The sequence below is a fragment of the Anguilla rostrata genome, chromosome 10, assembly GCF_018555375.3.
Source record: "Anguilla rostrata isolate EN2019 chromosome 10, ASM1855537v3, whole genome shotgun sequence".
In the NCBI taxonomy this organism is placed as follows: Eukaryota; Metazoa; Chordata; class Actinopteri; order Anguilliformes; family Anguillidae; genus Anguilla; species Anguilla rostrata.
The window spans coordinates 24,412,103-24,431,035 of NC_057942.1; the positions used below are offsets into that span (position 1 = coordinate 24,412,103).

Below are 18,933 nucleotides of genomic sequence, written 5' to 3' on the forward strand. Positions count from 1 at the left end.
CTTAGCTATTATTTTGAAATTACCACTTATCGACATAAAGTAGATACCTAATTGTATAGTAACATGAAATGTGTGATCGTAGTAGTGCATGGTTTTAGCTTCAGTTATTTGAACAGTTGAACTTTACTTAATTAGGTTTCATGAGTGAACATTTTTGTAAAAATTTTTAGTGTATGTAAACTTTTAGCCTCAACTGTATAGACTTATTGCTTATGTACCTTAGCTTACCTTGTAAATAATAAACCCCTAAATTCATCTGTAAACTGTACTCACATGCAAACTGTATATGCATTTGCAAACTGTACTCACACATTCAGACCATAGATATAGATATACGTGTATGCTGTATTCATAGATGCCTAATGCAGATTCCGACTGTAAATGCATTTGCACACTGTACTCACAGATAGAGAATACAGATGTGGACAGTAAATGCATTTGTGAAACTGCTCACAGATTCAGACCATATATGTAGATATACATGTAAACTGTACTCAAAGATGCCTAATGCAGATGCAAACTATAAATGCATTTGCAAACTACTCACAGACCATAAATGCATTGCAAGCTATACAAGCTATACTGATACAGACTCTAGATGCAGACTGCAGACACAAACTGTAACAAAAGCACAGCCACTGCCTCCTTATCAGCCACATAATTTTATATAACTACAGTCCCATTAGTATGAATTTATGCCACTAAATATTCACATAAATACAGTTTCACAAAATGTTGAACCTTTTATAAAAAATGACATTTTCAGAAAAAATAATTTTACGGACAGGTTATGAAGCATCAGCATTAAAATCAAAGAACATGCACAGAAAAGTACAGGATATTTAAATTTATTGACATAAAAACAATAGAATTTATATCCTTACAGGGTCAATAAGACCTTAAAAACAAACAAAGCAGGATAAAAGCTACAACACATATTACTGTTGGTTGCAGAACAATGTAAATTAAGGTCCCTTTGACAACGAGGTGTTAAATCTGGATGTCAGAATATTTTTCGGAACATGTCTACCAGAAATTGTTCAAGTCTCATATTAAAAAAACAAATTTTAAAAAATTGAAGACTGTAAACAAGCTCTATTGTATGTGTTGAAGGTAGTGTGTAGAGATATTTGCTTCAGTCAACCCTGGAAGATGCAAATAAGTCAGCCACCCAAACAGGTACCGTCTGCCCTGCATGTACTTAGTGTAAAATCAGGTAAAACTGACAAATCAACATGCATACACACAAACAAATACATTTCTGTGATGTACTTTGAGTTAAGAACAATAAAACACAAGCACCAAAGGCTGTTTAAGGTCTGTAATATCCTGACATATCCCTGTTTGCAGCCTGCCTGCCCTCCCTGCTCCCTCTCTCTCTTCAAGTTTTCCCATTTATCCCCTGAAGACAGAATTTCAGCTTTAGCCTCAGTCTTCAACAAAGCACTAAAGAGCCAGAAACTTCAAGGTTTTAATTGAGAAAAAGCCATGCAGAAGCAGCCTTGTGTCCAGATGGACACAAGCGTTGTGCATATGCTGCCAACCCACAATCCCCCTTGAGAAAGCACTGGCCATGCACAGGGTTCTACTCAACTCCTGTAGAAGTGAACGGGATAAGTGATGTGTTTCGCACATTTAACAAATTGTTATAACCTGTGATTACCACAAGCCTATTATCACAGTTATTTCTGTAACTTTAGTACCTGCTACCAGGTAGGCTGTACAAATATACAGAAGCATCTCTACAAATTTAATGTTATGCATAACAAAAAGACTAGGCCACAACAAAACATATACACTGTTGAAGAAGGCCGGAATTAGCAATGTCCAAATCTGGCCATGGCTGGAGGATAGCAAGGTACATGTGCAGGTACACAGCCTGTATCAATGTGACACCACACATATATATTATCCCTATATTATGCAAATATCATAGATATAGTGAAACGGTAAAGTGAAAAATGAGTCTGTAATTTTTTTTACATGAAAAGAAAATACTCAGCTCAATCTGAAATAAGAAAGTGTACAACAGCAATTTTACAAAAATAAAAAATGGTGCAGCCATAAAGAAAGACAAACCATTGTTGTAAACATTTGCTTTATTCCAATGAGATGACATTGTTGTGTAAATTTTCCATATGGATTATTATAATTTGACTTTGAAATGACAAACAGCTGTGCTTTGCTCCTGCAGCACGGCGTCTCACACTTCATTCCTGTTTTTGTTCTCTGTTTCATCCCAACGGACTCTCCAGCCATATGATTTAAAAAAGTCACATGCATGTTTTGAAATCTTCATCATTATAAATTACAAGAAAACCTCCAAACATATATAATATATTAACCCTGTTTCTGAGAATGGGTATATAACATAAACAAAACTGGGGAGGAAGCACATCTCCCACTTCCCACTATAGGAGGAGACACTGCAGGTCGCACCCTCTCAGCGTGTGAAATTCCCAAAGGTACAAAAGCACACATTAGAGCATTCAGGCAAAGTAACTGAACCACACCTAAGAGTGTGGATGTGGGGTTGTGGAGGGGTACAGGGCATGTGGTGTTGAGTTGCAGTAACCGACTCCTCTAGTTTCAAAACTTGCATGTGACAGAGAGAGGGTGCATGGAGTTTACAATTTTTATTGAATTGTTTTCCTTTTCCTGGTGTTGGCATGACAAGTTTTTCTGGTAATTCATTGATTTGCAGTGTTCTGTTCATTACATTTTTATTATCAGTCTCATCCACTGAAGCAGACAGGGCCCACCTCGAAGCCAAATTTCTGTGAGGTTTCACCAAAATCATTGAACATGATGTCCACAAATGGCAACTGCTCCACCCTGGGAGTGTTGATCTCCAACACAGTTTTTGAATATCCCTTCTTTGCCTGAAAAACAAAAGGACAAGTATGAAGCGTGTGACAAGTGTGAATCTCCTTAGTATGTGTAGGGCAGTTCACGGAAGTCTGCCTCTTATCAGACTCCCAAAGGAAAACAGAATCTTTACTGTGCTGACAGGGAGTTGCAAAACATCCTCCTTGATCAGCATTATGTGAACCTTAGGTTCTCCATGATACAATGTAATCACGTTTTGTATTTCTGGAAAGCAGATGTCATGGGGAACAACTTAGAGACTTTGGGGGTGCGGCGCTGACTAAAGAGCTTAATACCTATGCCCAGCCAGATACAAAGGTTAAGTCGGTGTGATATTCTTACAGAGATTGTGCAAGCAGGATCATTGATGTTCTGTTTTATCATGATTGCATTTTTATTTGATGACTAGGTGTTTTGCTTTTATCTTTTGGGTATATAAGGAAAAACGTGGAATGGTTCGGGAAGATTATAATGTAGTCATTCAACTCCACACACACTTTTGCACCACTGTATATTGCCATTATTAACATACTGGACAATAAATTGCATTCGCTTTAACCTGGAATTCCTCTTTGACTCTTACCACTGCACACCTAGCAGTTTTAAGGTCCTAACATACACATACTGTAGAGCTCAGGATAAAATAAAGAGAAAGTGATTCTCAGCTGGGATGTTGGAGGAGCTGGTGCCGGCTGTAAAGTGGGCCAGCTATGGGTGGCGCTCGGGAAAGTGGTCGCACTGATTTACTTTCTTTTGTATTTGTTATTTTGGCTAGTTGTTTTAGTTTATTGTTTTTGCTCGGAACCCATGATGGAAAATGGTAAAGATGGTGGTTTATTTGATTTCATGTTCGTGTGGGTGCGTTCTCTCTCTCTTCATGCAGCAACCAACGTTGTTCCCCGGCACTGCCGCATCTCCCACCCAGGGGTGTCATGCTGGCGTGTGATACTCATTTTTGACTTTTTAAATGTTTTAATCTCATGGTCTCCACTGATTCAAATAGTGGCATTTTTATTAGTGGTATAGTAAAAAACAATCATTTGATTTCAGGCAGCAACTAGTCAGAATTATGCGCCCTTCACATCCCTACTCCTTAGATTGAGTCGGCAAGTACACCATCTGTTAAGTTACGTTTGGCGGGGCATGCCCCATACCTACAGAGCACCAAGAGGTTGGCACTTTTCAGGGTTTCCTACAGAAATAACCACAATGACCACAGTCTCTCAGCCCTAAAGAACATTAACTTCTGTAACGTCTAACCTCATGTAAACACACAGAATTCAGATACAACTTCACACGTTGTTTCTTCTTCACTTACCTGCCGATTTCATCATCACAAATACTCCAGTCCTGCAATCAATAATTCTATCCATTGGATATTTAGCTGAATCTGCCATTAACAAAATCTGAATAACCTCTTAGCGCAAAGCCCCTAGTGGTCGGCACGCCGGCGTGCCGAGATTACTGAACTCAGACATTCAGTGCTACTGCAACCAAAGTATTAGTTAAAAACAGAAACGCGTTTTAGTTTCATTAGTAGATGATACACGACAACTATTCCGAATATGCAGTTTCGCAGCGCCACCATTGTCACTTTGGTCGTTCATTTAACATGCACCCCCTCCCTGCAGTCTCATCTACAACTACACCCCCGCCCATGACATAATGGACAATATTGTCTATCTTGGCATTCATAAAAATATTAGTTCACCACTAAAAAATCATATTATGTCATAGCAACAAGATAAACCCGACAATAGCCCTAAGATATGCCAATACAGCAGTGAAAACGCTGCTCACTGAATAACAAAATAAATGAGAAAAAGTTTTTTTAAATGATACCATGCCATTCTACAGCCAATGTCTGGGACTAAATATTGAATAAATATACAACCTTACTGTTAGTTATATGCGTAGAGGTGTCCCTTTTGAGACTGAGTGGTCATAATCCGTTTGTGGAATATACGCGCATTCGTGACGCCTGGGTACCTTCCAAAATAGCTGTGCGTAATACCACACGTGTTGTTAAAGGCATTGTTGCCCTTTTTAGTACAGTCTGTCTTCATTTCATTCATTTATTCAGTAGGTGAGAGTATAAGCTTTCTAATGATGTATAACATGTCTAATTATGCTTTTGGAATAGCGTTTTATATCTCAGCGTAACCAAAAGTTTTCTCATCATCGCATTCACTCTGTGGTAGCAGTAAAAGACACTGCACCTGACGAAATGTTCTGAATGATTTTTCGTAATTTCTTGGAAAATATTATTGAGGACTTCTGAGCAAAGCTAAGCCATTTGTTTGCTGATAGACCTAGCTGACATCGTTTTCTGGAGTAAGACATAAAATCATTGATTTACTGTCTCTGTCTCTATGTACTGAACACAGATAAGATTTCAGCATTGCTATGTAAGTATTACTACTCAAAATATTTCGGTTATATACGTTATTTTTTAAACTGAATGTCTTTAAATAGGTTAGTGGCATTTTAATGAGGATATTTCACACTGTAATGTAAGCATTCATTGGTAGTTTAGTAGTTTTTGTGATGCATGCAACAGTGATGACGTGACAGTTGGAACATTGGAACACACAGAATCTACGTACATGCAAGAGCACATTTGAGTGCTGACATGTTTGTGTAAAATAATTGGTTATTGCGCTTTCTTCAATTCTACAGTTGTATAATATTATAGGATTTAAATTACTAATAAATTAATAATATTTCTATCATTTATAATATTTTTTAAAATAATTATTTTCATTATTTTACAAAGCAGTAAGGTGCCAGGTTCCACCTCAGAGGGTGGTTGCCTCAGCGGGAGTTCTGTAAATAAATGATAAAAATCAAACCATCGTAGTGACCTTTTATTTTTGGGGGTTTCAATTATGCAATGTTTGGTCTATACTACAAAAGCAAATGTTTCAATTTTGAATACAAACTCAGCACTTAGGTAACACTTTTTAAACACTTGGACATGTTGAAGAAGAGAACACTTATTCAGAGTCGTCACTGGGGAGATGACACCAAAATGACTGGCAATACATTTTTTGTGCAGTGTTTTGTGCAGCGACGGGTTTACTCCGATGCAGTTTACCGCTGGTTGATTTAATTAGCAGTATTAATATGACGAGAAGCGCTTTGCCGTTTGAATGCATAACACACAATTCCTTGCGCCCACGCCCACCAGCATTTATTTATTTATTTATTTATTTATTTATTTTGTCTCAGATTTGACATCAAACCATTTATTTTACTTCATCAGTTGTGCGCCCTTCTCCAGATACAGCGTTCACTGAACGAGTAATAGCATCCCATGCATCTTTTTTGTGTTATTTTATATCCACTACTGACGCTACTAAATATGAAAGATCATTTGCTGTTCACTTCCCTCAGCAATATCTCCTCTTCAGAACTACTTAAGTTTTTGTTATGTTTGGAGTCCGGTGCTCCACCGTCTTTCGATTTTCGTTTGGGCATTATTGACTTTGTTCGCTCTCAACTTTTCTTTTCGATTTCTGTGTGCACACGGCCCTGCAGTCTCATGCCCTTTTATGGGGATTGGCGGGGCGTTTACCTATGCTAATTAGGAACAATGCTTTACATTTACGAGGACAATGGGATTCATCATTTTAAGAACACGTGCGAACAATTCTGCAGTTTAAGAACGTTGTGAATCTGACGTAGAATTTTCTTAGGATCTTTCTTAAGAACAAATTTAAGAAAAAACTTAGGAAGATATTGGTGAATGTTTCATCTCATTTATATGCTTTATAATGGACAAAAAGCATTTTATTCATATTTGGTGAGATTTTGAATATTTCTCTGGACCCCTAGATATTTTAGGCCACTGTACTGACGGAAAGCTTGTAATTCCCACTTGAAAATGATGCAACAGTGAATGATTAACAGTGAGTCAAAACAGTTGATTTGTAATGAAATACGTGAATATGCTGTGATTTACAGAAATGCATAATTTAGACATTTTGGATAGATTTGGAGACACTGGGTACATTGCTTAGTTTTTGCTTCATAGATCTATAGTAGTTGTACATATCCACGCTTAGATTTTATGAACTTGTGGTCAAGAAGTTTTTGATCCAGGACATGTATAGTTTAACCTGCTGCTATATATGCAATCTCTCTGTATTTCATTGCAATCTAAAAAAGAGCAAATTAGATTTTTTGCTTAGACAATTGCATTTGTGACACTTTATTTCTCCCAAAATTATGAATATAAACTAATCTAAGTTAGTATTGTAAATGGTACAAATGTCTTGCTTCATTAAAGCCATTTTTCAAGTCTCTATGGTGTTCACCTCTGGAGTTATAAAGCTTTAAATAGGGTACCCCCTAAATGGGCAAGGAGTGGCCAGATTTGGCATGTGCGCTAAGGGGTTAAATCTAGTGCAGTTGGATTTTCAAAACTCCCTCCCCTAATATAGAGGTTTGTCATGGCTGACGGGCAGATGAGTGATCGCAACCTTTTTTCACAGTCATGGCTCCCCTGCTCTCTCTCCCCTCTCACCCCATTAATATTTTCCATAGTTATAAAACATTCATTAGGAAAACGCAGTGGTCATATGTGTAACATGCAGTGCATTTATCTGGCAGGATAACGGAATGACTGAGGGGCATATAAGGGTTGTGCTACTCCTCCTACCCCACCACACCCAATCCTCACCGCACAGCCATCTGCCAGAGCGGTGATGTAGGAGTTGTTATCATAGGACATCTCCTCGTCATTGGAACCCAGGAATCGGATGGCGTTGTCGTAGGAGTTGAGAACGATGTCGTGCCAGGCTGTCGAGCGGGAGCAGCTGTAGGTGAAGTTCTGCCGGGCTGAGGTGCTGAGCAAGCGAATGAAGGTCATCTGCACCACACTGATGGGGTTCCCCTCAGAGTCCACATAGGACATCTGTAAAAAAAATACACAGGGGAACGGTCTATACAGGGAGACTGCCTAGGCATCAGGTACCAAAGTATCTATATCCACCATTAAGAGAATCCTATATTGCCATGGCCTGAAAGGCTGTCGCACCAAGGAAGAAGCCCCTACGCCAAGACTGGCATAAAAAAGCCAGAATGAAGTTTGCAGGTGATCACCAGGACAAAGATCTAGCCTTTTGGAGGAGTGTTCTCTGGTCTGAACTGTTTTACCATAATAATCAGTGCTATGTATGGAGGAAAAAGGGTGAATCTGAAGAACACCATCCCAACTGTGAAGCATGGGGCAGCATCATGTTGTGGGGGTGTTTTGTTGGAAAAAGGACTGGTGCACTTCAGAAAATAGATGGCATAATGAGGAAGAAGCATTATCCAGAAATACTGAAGCAAAACCTCAAGACATCTGCTAGTAAGTTACTTGGTCTCATCTGGGTCTTCCAGCAGGACAATGATCCTAAGAATGCCTCTAAAGTTTTAACAAATAGGCTTAAAGACAACAAAGTGAAAGTATAGGAGTGGCCATCACAAAGCCCTGACCTGAATCCCATAGAAAATCTGTGGACTGAACTGAAAAAGCATGTCCGAGCAAGGAGGCCCACAAACCGGACTTGCCCGAGTTACACCAGTTCTGTCAGGAGGAATGGGCAAAAATTCCGACAAAGTATTGTGAGAAGCATGTGGAATGTTACCCCAAGCATTTGATTCAAGTTAAGCAATTAAAACGCAATGCCACCAAATATTAACAAAGTGTATGTAAACTATTTACCCACTGAAAATCTGATATAGTACATAAAAGCTGAAATAAATCTGTCTCTTAGGTATTATTTTGAAATAACCTCTTATGGAAACAAAGATACCCTAACTGACTTAACACAGGAAATGTATGGTAACATGAAATGTGTGGAGTTGTGAAAAATTGAGTTTGAATGTCTTTAGCCTATGTGTATGTAAACTTTTGGCCTCAACTGTATGTGTCAGGGCAAACTGAAGACCTTTCAGGCATGTATGTCATAATACATATTCTAAATCCTCTATTCTCACCTGCTCCTGTGTACAATAGAAAGAAGGAGGTTTGGAAAGAAAATGTAAACTAACATCAAATCAGATACATTGAAGAGCTGAGCCATTTACAAAGATAAAAAGATAGAAACTAAGTTGTAGTGTGTGAAATATGCACAGTGAAACCACAGAGAACGGACGCTATCCCATACAATTACATATCAGAACTGCTATATGAAAAAACACTGAATTAAATATTTTAAATTATGATTAAACAGACAATGAAAAGCAAGATATGCCGCAGGGCCCAAAGAGGGAAAATTGAGTTCTCGGCATAGTGAGAGAGTAAGATTGGATCCTGTATGAAGGAGAAAGGTGCTATAGTTGGCAGCCTGCTGTGTGCCCCTTCTCCTGAGATTTATTTTCTTCCATCACTTTCCATTGTCAGTCTTTTTTTCCAGTTAAATCTTCTGTATATTGTAACACAGCCATCCTTCATCTGAAAGGATAGTAACACTGAGACTGACACATGCTAGACACTGTGTGCCAGCATATGCAAAATGTTTTTCATTTGTTTTTTGTTTGATTGTTATATTAACATTTATCAACATCTTTATTTGGCTTAAAAATGTTTTTACCTAGCTTGCTGATGCAAAATGGTTAAATTGGCCAGCAGTCACTGAACACAATATCAAATGAATATTGTAATCCAGTGTAGTGTGAGGTATGTCGATGTTTGCAGGCACTTTCATGGCATGAACTGCCACATTCAACTCATAAACTCATTTCAATCCTGCCACTATGTCATATGTCAGAGAATTAGAGAGCAACCACTCTACAGTCCCAAAAATGGTCTAGCTCTGCATGTTTCCAAGCTTCAGTTCCTTCAGCAGAGAAAGATCAAAGGAAAACAAAAATTCATACCATACAACTAAGGGAAACAAGGCAGGGACAAAATGCAACAGATTCTCAAGTCCTGGAGGGCAGCAGTATCAACATATCTTTGTGGTTTCTTCCAGTCAGCAACCAGCTTTGGCTGTTAAAAAAAGTTTATATGGACTTTGCTAACCAGTGACTTAAATGAACTACTTCAGTACAGAAACGCCAAAAACCAGCAAACACTGGAGTCGGACTGCTCTGGTCCGGAGGGAAAACCATGTTCTACTTGAAGGATTGATAATGTGAGAGATACTGAAGCAACTCATTAAATTAAATTACTCACACAAACCACAAGGTCAGCTTACCATTTTGCCACGTTTGAATTCACTGAACCAGGAACCAGGAATCTCCTTTGGCCAGGAGGTCAGTCTCACCTTGGGTATGGGAAAGGAGAGATGACCAACTATAAGTTAATCCTTTAAGGTGTAAGATCACAAATATGTGATTACAATGTTCTAAACTGAACATTCGAATGCTGATGTAATGATCACTACTGGTAACAGAATGCAACAGAGCTGTAGAACTGAGTCCTTAGAATATTGAAAAAAATTAAAATGAAATTCCAAAAAATCTATACTTCAAAAGGTTAAAGAATGATACATTCAGTGGTAGAGTATCTGTGTGTGTTTGTGTGTGTGTGAGTGTGTGAGTGTGTGGGGAAAGCACAGGGCTAACCCCCACGCCAGAGAGTGGACTGTTCCATTGTACAGGCTGGGATTAACATTTGAGCCATAATGTCCCCAGTAGTAGACACGCTTTGTATTAGAGAGCCCACTGAAAATATCTTCTGTGTTAATGCCTTGTTTATCCATAATAAAACAAGAGTACCAGGCTAAGCAGACTGCCAAGGACCATTAGGGGTAATGGAGCTGTGGGTTTTATAGCTTTTTTTAAGCTCATTCACCCACACACCACAGAAGCACAATGTGCTGTTCAAATTCACTCTTGCCACTTTGATAACATACTTACATGCAATTATAGGGAATGAGGAACACTAAAAATAAAATTTAAGAGAGGTGCTGCCCCTGTTTTTACAGCTCTCTCAACCTAAGACTGGGTAGATTGAAAGTAACCCATACAGGCAACAGTACTTGTGCTTCCTGCTCAAAATTAATAAAGAATGATCAGACATTAGTGGAATACACATCCCAAATTTCTCAGCTTTTTTGAACAATTTTTCTGAGGATAAGTTATTTACTATGTAAATTTAGATACCATTGCCATAAACATTGATGTGAAAAGGGGATGAATTGGCCAGACATGCCATAGTCCATAGGGTGGCCGACTCTCTAGCCATATACAAATCCCTTTGTTTGGTGGGGGTTCAGTTCCCCACCATGACACCTTCTGAGCTGTGATCCCTTCCCTACCTTTTACCTTCTCTACTTTCTCCCTGTACGAATTAAAAATAAAAAATAAAAAAAACAAAAAAAAAAACAAGGAGGGCGGACTATCAACTCTGCTTTAATGTAATGTAATGTAAAAACAGAGGTGAACTGAATGTTCAGTTATTGGGACAGTGTCGTGTTCGCAGAGTAGGGAGGTGGGACTCACTCCTGCAGACTTCTTATCCGGGTAAATGCAGCTCTCCCCCCCTGCTGTGAAATTGCAGTAAACCTTGAAGGAGTCACCAGGGCAGCCTTGGTTTGGATCAATCCAGTACTCGCCTGAAACAGACATACCACAACCATTGCCAGTGCATTTAGTAAGGGTAAAAAGCACTCAAGGATCGGTCAAAGGTGCTATATAAAGCCGCGTTTCCACCAAAAGAACTTTTAGTCCCAGGAACTACTTTTCAAGGAACTAAACTAATTTTCAGCGCTTGTGCCCCACCCCAAAGGTTCCGGTACTTTTGGAAAGTACTACCCCCCGAGCAGGAACTTTTTGGTGGGTAAAATAAAGCCCCCGGAACTAAATTTAGACCCTAGTTCCTGCGGTCAAAACGCACTGAGTTCCTCAAAAGGTTCCTAGTTCCGGGGTAAAGTTCCTGCAGTGGAAACGCGGCTTAAGACTGGTCTGTGGCACACCGTCTGCGAAGTCAGGGTGGCACAGCTGCAGGTCCTTGCATGTGCGGGCGGGGTTGGCATGAGTGCCCAGCGGGTGCTTCATATGCTCAATCTCCTGCTTCAAGGCATTGAGTGAACCAAAGATTTCCTCCATCCCGTCATTGTAGTCTTTGTTGCCATCGGTGTTGCCCATCAGCTGGCTGCCATCAATGCTCCTCTTACTCCTCTTAGGAAAGGACTGCAAGGGGAGGGGCTGGATGACTTCACCGGGAGGACCCTGAGGGCAAGAAGTTCTTTATTAAACACACTAAATCCTCCATCTTCTCTTGCTAACATATCATCCTACGGATCTCTCAAATCCCAGTATACCACATCCTTTTAAATGCCACCACATCAAGATGGAGAGAAGGGAGCGAGGGAATGGGGGAGATTTAGAGATGGGGAAGGTATGAAAGAGAGAGAGAGCAAGAGAGACCAAGCAAGTGGGACTATACATACTATCCAACCTTACATACCATGCACTCACAATCCGGTACCTACCTGAGGGTACAGACTTTTAAAGTCAAACATGCAGACTTACAGGGGGGCCTGGAGGTCCAGGAATGCCCATCTCACCCTTTTGACCCGCATAGCCCTGCAGTGATGATAAAACAGCCCAGATTTATACCAGGAAACAAACCAGGCATAACTGCTGCCAATCGCAGCAATCCAGACCCCACAAAGCAACCCTGTGGCCTTCACTGCAGGGAACTGATTACTGAGACCACAAAATGCATGATGATTCTGGGGGCTATATTTTCAGGAATCAATGGCGCATTGCCGCAGTCCACATAGGCACACAGGATGTGACTACTGAAATTTGGTATTTTCATTTCCAGAGACGAGGAGTGCACAGCTAAAAGCACTGGTAGAAAATTAGCTGGATTAGGCTGAATGTATTATCAGTGGGTATGTTACAGCCGGATTCAGTCACAGTCAATCAAATAAGGTCATCCCAACCAAGTTTATCCCAAGACGTCCTTGTGTGGGAACTGCAGAGTAGGGTGCGTCAAATTGAGTTCAAATGAATCTCAAGAGAAATTAGTTAATTTTCTTCTGTCAAAATTTTCAATTAAAATGTTGCCTAAATGTATACTTATTGTGGCCCAGTTTTAATTTCCCATTAAACCTGTAGTTAAATAGCATACATGCGCGATGATATAACCAAGAAATAATGACAACAACATGTTGAAGTTTTATTTTTAAAAATAAAACCAGAGAAGATCATAATGCCATTGATGCCAATCACAGCATTAAAATGACTTATGATGTAGATCAACTGTTGCTTAAATGAAAGCAAAAATTATAACAAAAGTAGAGTAAGCATACATTAGATTTCAATAAAGGATGGAGGATGGAGCATGTGGGCATGATGAACATACTAGGCTATTTGATAATTTATCCATGGTCTATGGAACAAGCAAAAACTAACCAGACAATTTAGGCACTTAGAAAAACCTGTCTGAATGGATATTTTTAGTTCCAAAAAGATGAAATATTTGGGGGAAAAAGAGGATGTCTGGTCCTCAGTGCATCATTAATTTACAAAAATGGCAAGGCTTACTAAACTGAACTGACCAATCTCCAGGGTTAGTAGGACAGCTGCAGCTTGCATAATTTGCAGGCCATTTTCTCCTTGGACATAATTTTTAATTCTGCAATGCACAGAACCCATAATATTTCCATATTCAGAATGAATTTTATTTTTAGGCTGTCTAGCGACATGTAGAATTAACCAATGCAGGTAATGCATGTAGGTATCATTTTATCTACATTTTAAGTTTGCTGAAGTACAAGTTGCATTTAGTGTTATTGTTGTCACTACTGATGGGTGTAAGAAAAAGAACAGAATATAATATCCTGGGACCACAGTGTAGTATAAGACCAGCAACAATTAAAAACAGAAATAAATGCAATAAATGACATGATAAGAAAGAAAATAGACAATGAATGATAAATGCACAGTATGCACTTTTCCTGCTTGCAGGATTTATACCAAAGTAAAATTAAACAGCACACAAAAACAGTTGACTGGCTTTTGAATAGGTTATGATCCTGCACTAGGCTGAAACTTGCACTATATACCTGGTCTGAACAGGTAGCACAGGGGCCAATCGGTGTCTACTCTGACACCGAAATTGCAGTGCGCCGCTTGATCTTCACTGACACACCCCCCACTGCACCTCTCCTCCCACTTTGGCGCATGGTGATTCCCTAATTTACAGAACGGGCTCAAGAGCGTAAAAATCCATGACGAAAATGTGACTGTTCTAGTGCAACCATTCGCCATATGCCATGTACTGGCCAAAAAAAAAAGCTGAATATTAAATCAGAAAATTTTGTTTTCCTTTTAATCCATACTTACGCCTGAACCCTTTGAACCCTTCGGACCAGGAGGACCCTGTTAACACAGACAGAATCTTGTTTTCAGTTTGTCAGAAGTGTCTGGATTCAGTCCAATATTATTAATTACAAACTCATGAGGAAACATGTTCTCATTTCTATTGTTTATATTTTTAACAGCTGTCATGTTTCAGCTGGGAATTTTCTGCCAGGATGGAACAAGTAGCTAGACACTGAGCCTATGCCCTCTGCACATCTAGTAAAAAGGCAAAAACAACCTAATAAAAGTTTATCTAATAAAAGAATAATCAGAAAGCCCTGATTCATCATCATCACGTTTTGAAGAATGCACACCTCGGAATGAATGTTGCTAATTGAGGACAGGTGAACTTACTGGGTGTCCTGGAGGGCCAGGGGGGCCAAGTGGACCTGTGGGACCTGCAATGCCCTGGAAGGGGGGATAACCGCAGCCATGTCATACATCTACAATGCACTCATCCAGTTTTGGTTAAGTTGCATCTATTCAAGGAGGATGAAGGAGGAGTCAGTGGGTCACCTACACTGTCACCTTTGGATCCTGTCAATCCCTGGGGGCCTGGAAGACCCCTTTCACCCTTATCTCCCTGCTCGCCCGAGGGTCCAATCAACCCGATGAGTCCAGGGTGCCCCTAAGAGGAAAGAGCCAACAAAACAAAATAAATATTAACTTTGTTGTTTGTCAGTATACTGTTTCAAATCAGGATCCAAATTCACCTTGCTCTGTGTAAGTAATCTCCCAAATAAGGATTAACATTCATTTTCCGGTGTTAGTTATCTCCCAAATCAGGATCAATATTCACCTTGCTGTATTGGGATGGCACATCCAGCCAAGTTATGCCTTGGCAGGGAATGCCCCATACCTATACAGCACCGAGAGTTTGGCACTTTTCAGGGTTCCCCACAGAAATAACCACAACAGACACTCAGCACTTAAAAACATTACATTCTGTACATTCTCACCCCATTTCAATAGACAGAATTCACAAACAACTTCACATGTCCACACAATAAAGCCCCAAACTAAGGGGATTTTGCGTTTTCTCCTTCTTCTTCTTCTCATTCTTCTTCTTCTTCTTCTTCTTCTTATTTTTACTGCCGCCAATCCCACTAACAACATGTCTCCCCATTGGACATTTTACCGACACCAGCCAAATCTTCACTTACACGACCCAATCAAAAACTTGCATACACACGCAAAATACCCATACCTTTTTATTCTGAAACATTTCCAGTTTAAACAGCTAGTCTGCTGTGGCCTAGTGGGCAAGGTTACAGTCTTGGGAACACAGGGTCCTAGGTTCAAGCCCAGCTAGGAGCATGTTTCTTTAATCTGCTTTTACCCTCACTAATAATTGTCTACTACTTCTCAATTATTGCTTTTGCACCATATCTACCCGCCGTTCACAGAACGTATACACTGCAGTATGATGTACCGTCTGCACGTTCAGTTATTAACCGGCTACAATATTGGCAAGCCATATGGATTCAACGGGAGCTCTTCTGTGCTTACTGGCTTGTGTTCTTCTTTAAAACCACGGACAGGTTTGCTAATGATATTTCACGCATTGCATAGATATGTCATGGTGCTGCACTAACAAAGTCACAAACTGGTAAACCTCCGGATGAAGGATTGAATCCCGCCTCACCCTCAGGCAGATAATTTCCTCTTTTACACTAATTTTTTCTTACGCTTATATTTGCTTTACCAAAACTCACTTAGGGCCACCCATATGCATTTCATGATGGCAAATGTATTCCTTTTCTACATTCTACGTTTCTACATTCATGTCACCTCACCCTGTTCTCTATCTAGCCACATAAAAACAATTACTACATATGTACGTTCTGCAACTCCCCACTAAAACGTTACATTTAAAATCATGACTCACTCATAATTATAACTACTAGTACTGAACATGAGAAAAGCACATAAGTGTAATAGATTCCACATTACTTAACCCTCCATTTTAATGGCTAATATTCTATAGCGACTGTTATATATACCGTTCGATAAGGATACTAAGCTCACTCATGGTCACTTCATTTACTTCGCACTATAGTCTGTCATCATGTCAGCCTTCACCTACATGCCCATTCTGCTAAAAACATATTGTTTCAACTACGCAATTTAGTCATTTCATCCTAATTTCTCTCACACTGTTGTTATTTTCTCATATGCAAAGCCTGCTGGGACATATGCGTCTGCTCCTATTCTCCGCTATCAAGTTTTCCTAGCTTTCTAGCTTAGGAAAACAGTGAAGAGGATTCCCACCTGCAGATAAGCCTATCAAAATGCCTTATAAACCTTACAAACACTAAAAGTGCATCTCCACAAAACAACAGACAACGGAGCAGGACAGAAGGGTACACAAGTTGCGACCTAGGGAGCTCTAATTCTACGGGCTTGCTGATCCTTTTGTCAATCAAGGCTTGTTGGATGGCCGTCAAATCCGTGAGTACATACACTGGCCATATTTCACCTGCGTTTCTGATCCGTTTACACTTACGCCACCGCACCCTTTGTCACAGCCACTGTTTTACATATATAGCAAACCAAAACTGCTAAACGGTACACCCTCAACAGACTGTGCAAATTCACACAAGGATAGCCATAATCCACAACCGTTTCTTACAGGGTCACTTCACATTTCTCACTCGCATAATAAAACGCTTTGCAAAAAGAAATGATATCTCATAAAAAACACGTTTTCAACATACAAAAATGCCAAGTTACTCACACATGTGCGAGTGCGCCATAATCAAAGCTAAAGGCGGTCCAACAAAATATTAGAGTGTGCGACTTTTGTTTTGGCCAGGCAGTGTAGGCTATCTTGCCTCACAGAAGTTGATGCTACTCAATGTCTCCTAAATTGTTTCAAGTCACTTGGCCCTGTGTTTTTAAATCTTACTATCTCACAATGTCATCATTCACTCTTTGTGTCACATCAAAGTGTCAAATAACTACAATTGCCTTATGCAAGACATTTAAACGAATGTACAAAACTGCTGGTGAATACCTACAGAAAAGCATATTCCTACAGAAAATATATGTTTATACTTGGTTGTCAAGTTCATTTCACTAAATATACAACTTCTTGTATATTTGCTACATACAATAAATACTGAATGTAAAATATATCTTGTACATACAGTACCAGTCAAAAGTTTGGACACTGACTGAATGTATGTTTTTCATCATCTTAGACATTTTGATCTAAAGGCTGAAATTCTCTAAATTAGTTTCTTAGAAACATATAAATTGTGAAGTTGATGCCTATGTATGAATGTCTTCACAAAACAAAAATTTTAATTTAAAAAAAAAAAAATGTTTTTTGAAATGCACCCCCCAACAAGTAGTTTTCATTTAGAAATTCAGTGAAATTTAGAAGTGGAGAATATTGAAGCACAATGATTAAATCATCATTTTAAAGGAACACACAGTAAATGTGTGCCTTTAAAAGTTAATTTGTGGAATGTCATGAATGCCTAATGCCTACCAGTTGTGTTATGACAAGGTAGGGTGGGTGTTAAATAGCCCTATTGGGTAGAAGGCCGTCATTTCTGGTTGTAGTAGTCCGTAATATGGCAAAAACAGCTCAATTTAGCAAAGAGAAACGACAGTCCATCATTACTTTAAAAAATGAAGGACAGTCAATTCAGAAAATGACAAGATCTTTGAAAGTTTATTCAAGTGTAGTGGCAAAAACCATGAAGTGCAATTTTGAAACAGGCTCTCCATGAGGATCAGCACAGGAAAGGCAGACCAAGAGTTACCTCTGCTGCACAGAATATGTTTATTAGAGTCACCAATCTCAGAAATCGGCAATTAACAGCACCTCAGATTAGAGGCCAAATCAATGCTTCACTGAGTTTAAGCAGCAGACACATCTCAACATCAACTGTTCAGAGGAGACTGTGTGAATCAGGCCTTCATGGTAGAATTGCTGCAAAGAAACCACTACTGAGGGAGACAAATAAGAAGAGACTTTCTTAGGCCAAGGAACACAGGCAGTGGACATCAGACCAGTGGAAATCTGTCTGCAGCGACACGCTATTCCATCTGGTTTGTGCTTAGTTGGGCCGTTACTTGTTTTTCAACAGGACAATGACCCAAACACACCTCCAGGCTGTGTACGAGCTATTTGACAAAGAAGGAGAGTGATGGAGCGCTGCATCAGATGACCTTGCCTCCACAGTCACCTGACCTAAACCCAATAGAGATGGTTTGGGATGAGTTGAACCGGAGAGCGAAGGAAAAGAAGCCAACGAGTGCTCAGCATATACGGGAACTCCTTCAAGACTGTTGGAAAAGCATCCCAGGTGACTACCTCATGACGTTGGTTGAGAGAATGCCAAGAGTATGCCAAGCTGTTATGAAGGCAAAGGGTGGCTACTTTGAATAATATTAAATATAATATAGTTTTGATTTGTTTTACCTTTTTTGGTCACTGCATAATTCCATTTGTGTTATTTCATAGTTTTGATGACTATTATTCTAAAATGTGAAAGTTAGTAAAAATAAGGGAAACCCCTTCTGTAAGTAGGTGTGTCCAAATTTTTGACTGGTACTGTACATACATACAATATTACATTTCCCTCACAGCATGTAACATTCACATTTACAAACACAATCATTCATGCAACAGAAAGGCTGGGCAGCTAAATACATACAGTACATACAGATAAAAACTGGACATATTGACACCTATTCAATCAATCTTCACTCTTACAAACCTACCCATACATATGTTTA

The 18,933-nt window shown here is 39.5% G+C and overlaps 1 protein-coding gene across 1 annotated transcript in view; it reads right to left on the reverse strand.

Annotated features, from left to right (window-relative positions):
* Positions 1–832: 832 nt before the first annotated feature.
* LOC135233731 (collagen alpha-1(V) chain-like) overlaps positions 833–18,933 on the reverse strand; it is a 133,501-nt gene continuing 115,400 nt past the window's right edge. Inside the window, exons 58-66 of the mRNA XM_064297531.1 lie at positions 14,702–14,809; positions 14,536–14,589; positions 14,164–14,199; positions 12,340–12,393; positions 11,781–12,036; positions 11,308–11,420; positions 10,059–10,127; positions 7,553–7,786; positions 833–2,882 (exon numbers count right to left, since the gene is read on the reverse strand). Of these exons, the coding sequence (XP_064153601.1) occupies positions 2,736–2,882; positions 7,553–7,786; positions 10,059–10,127; positions 11,308–11,420; positions 11,781–12,036; positions 12,340–12,393; positions 14,164–14,199; positions 14,536–14,589; positions 14,702–14,809 (1,071 nt within the window). The 3' untranslated portion in view covers positions 833–2,735. The remainder of the gene's footprint in view (positions 2,883–7,552; positions 7,787–10,058; positions 10,128–11,307; positions 11,421–11,780; positions 12,037–12,339; positions 12,394–14,163; positions 14,200–14,535; positions 14,590–14,701; positions 14,810–18,933) is intronic.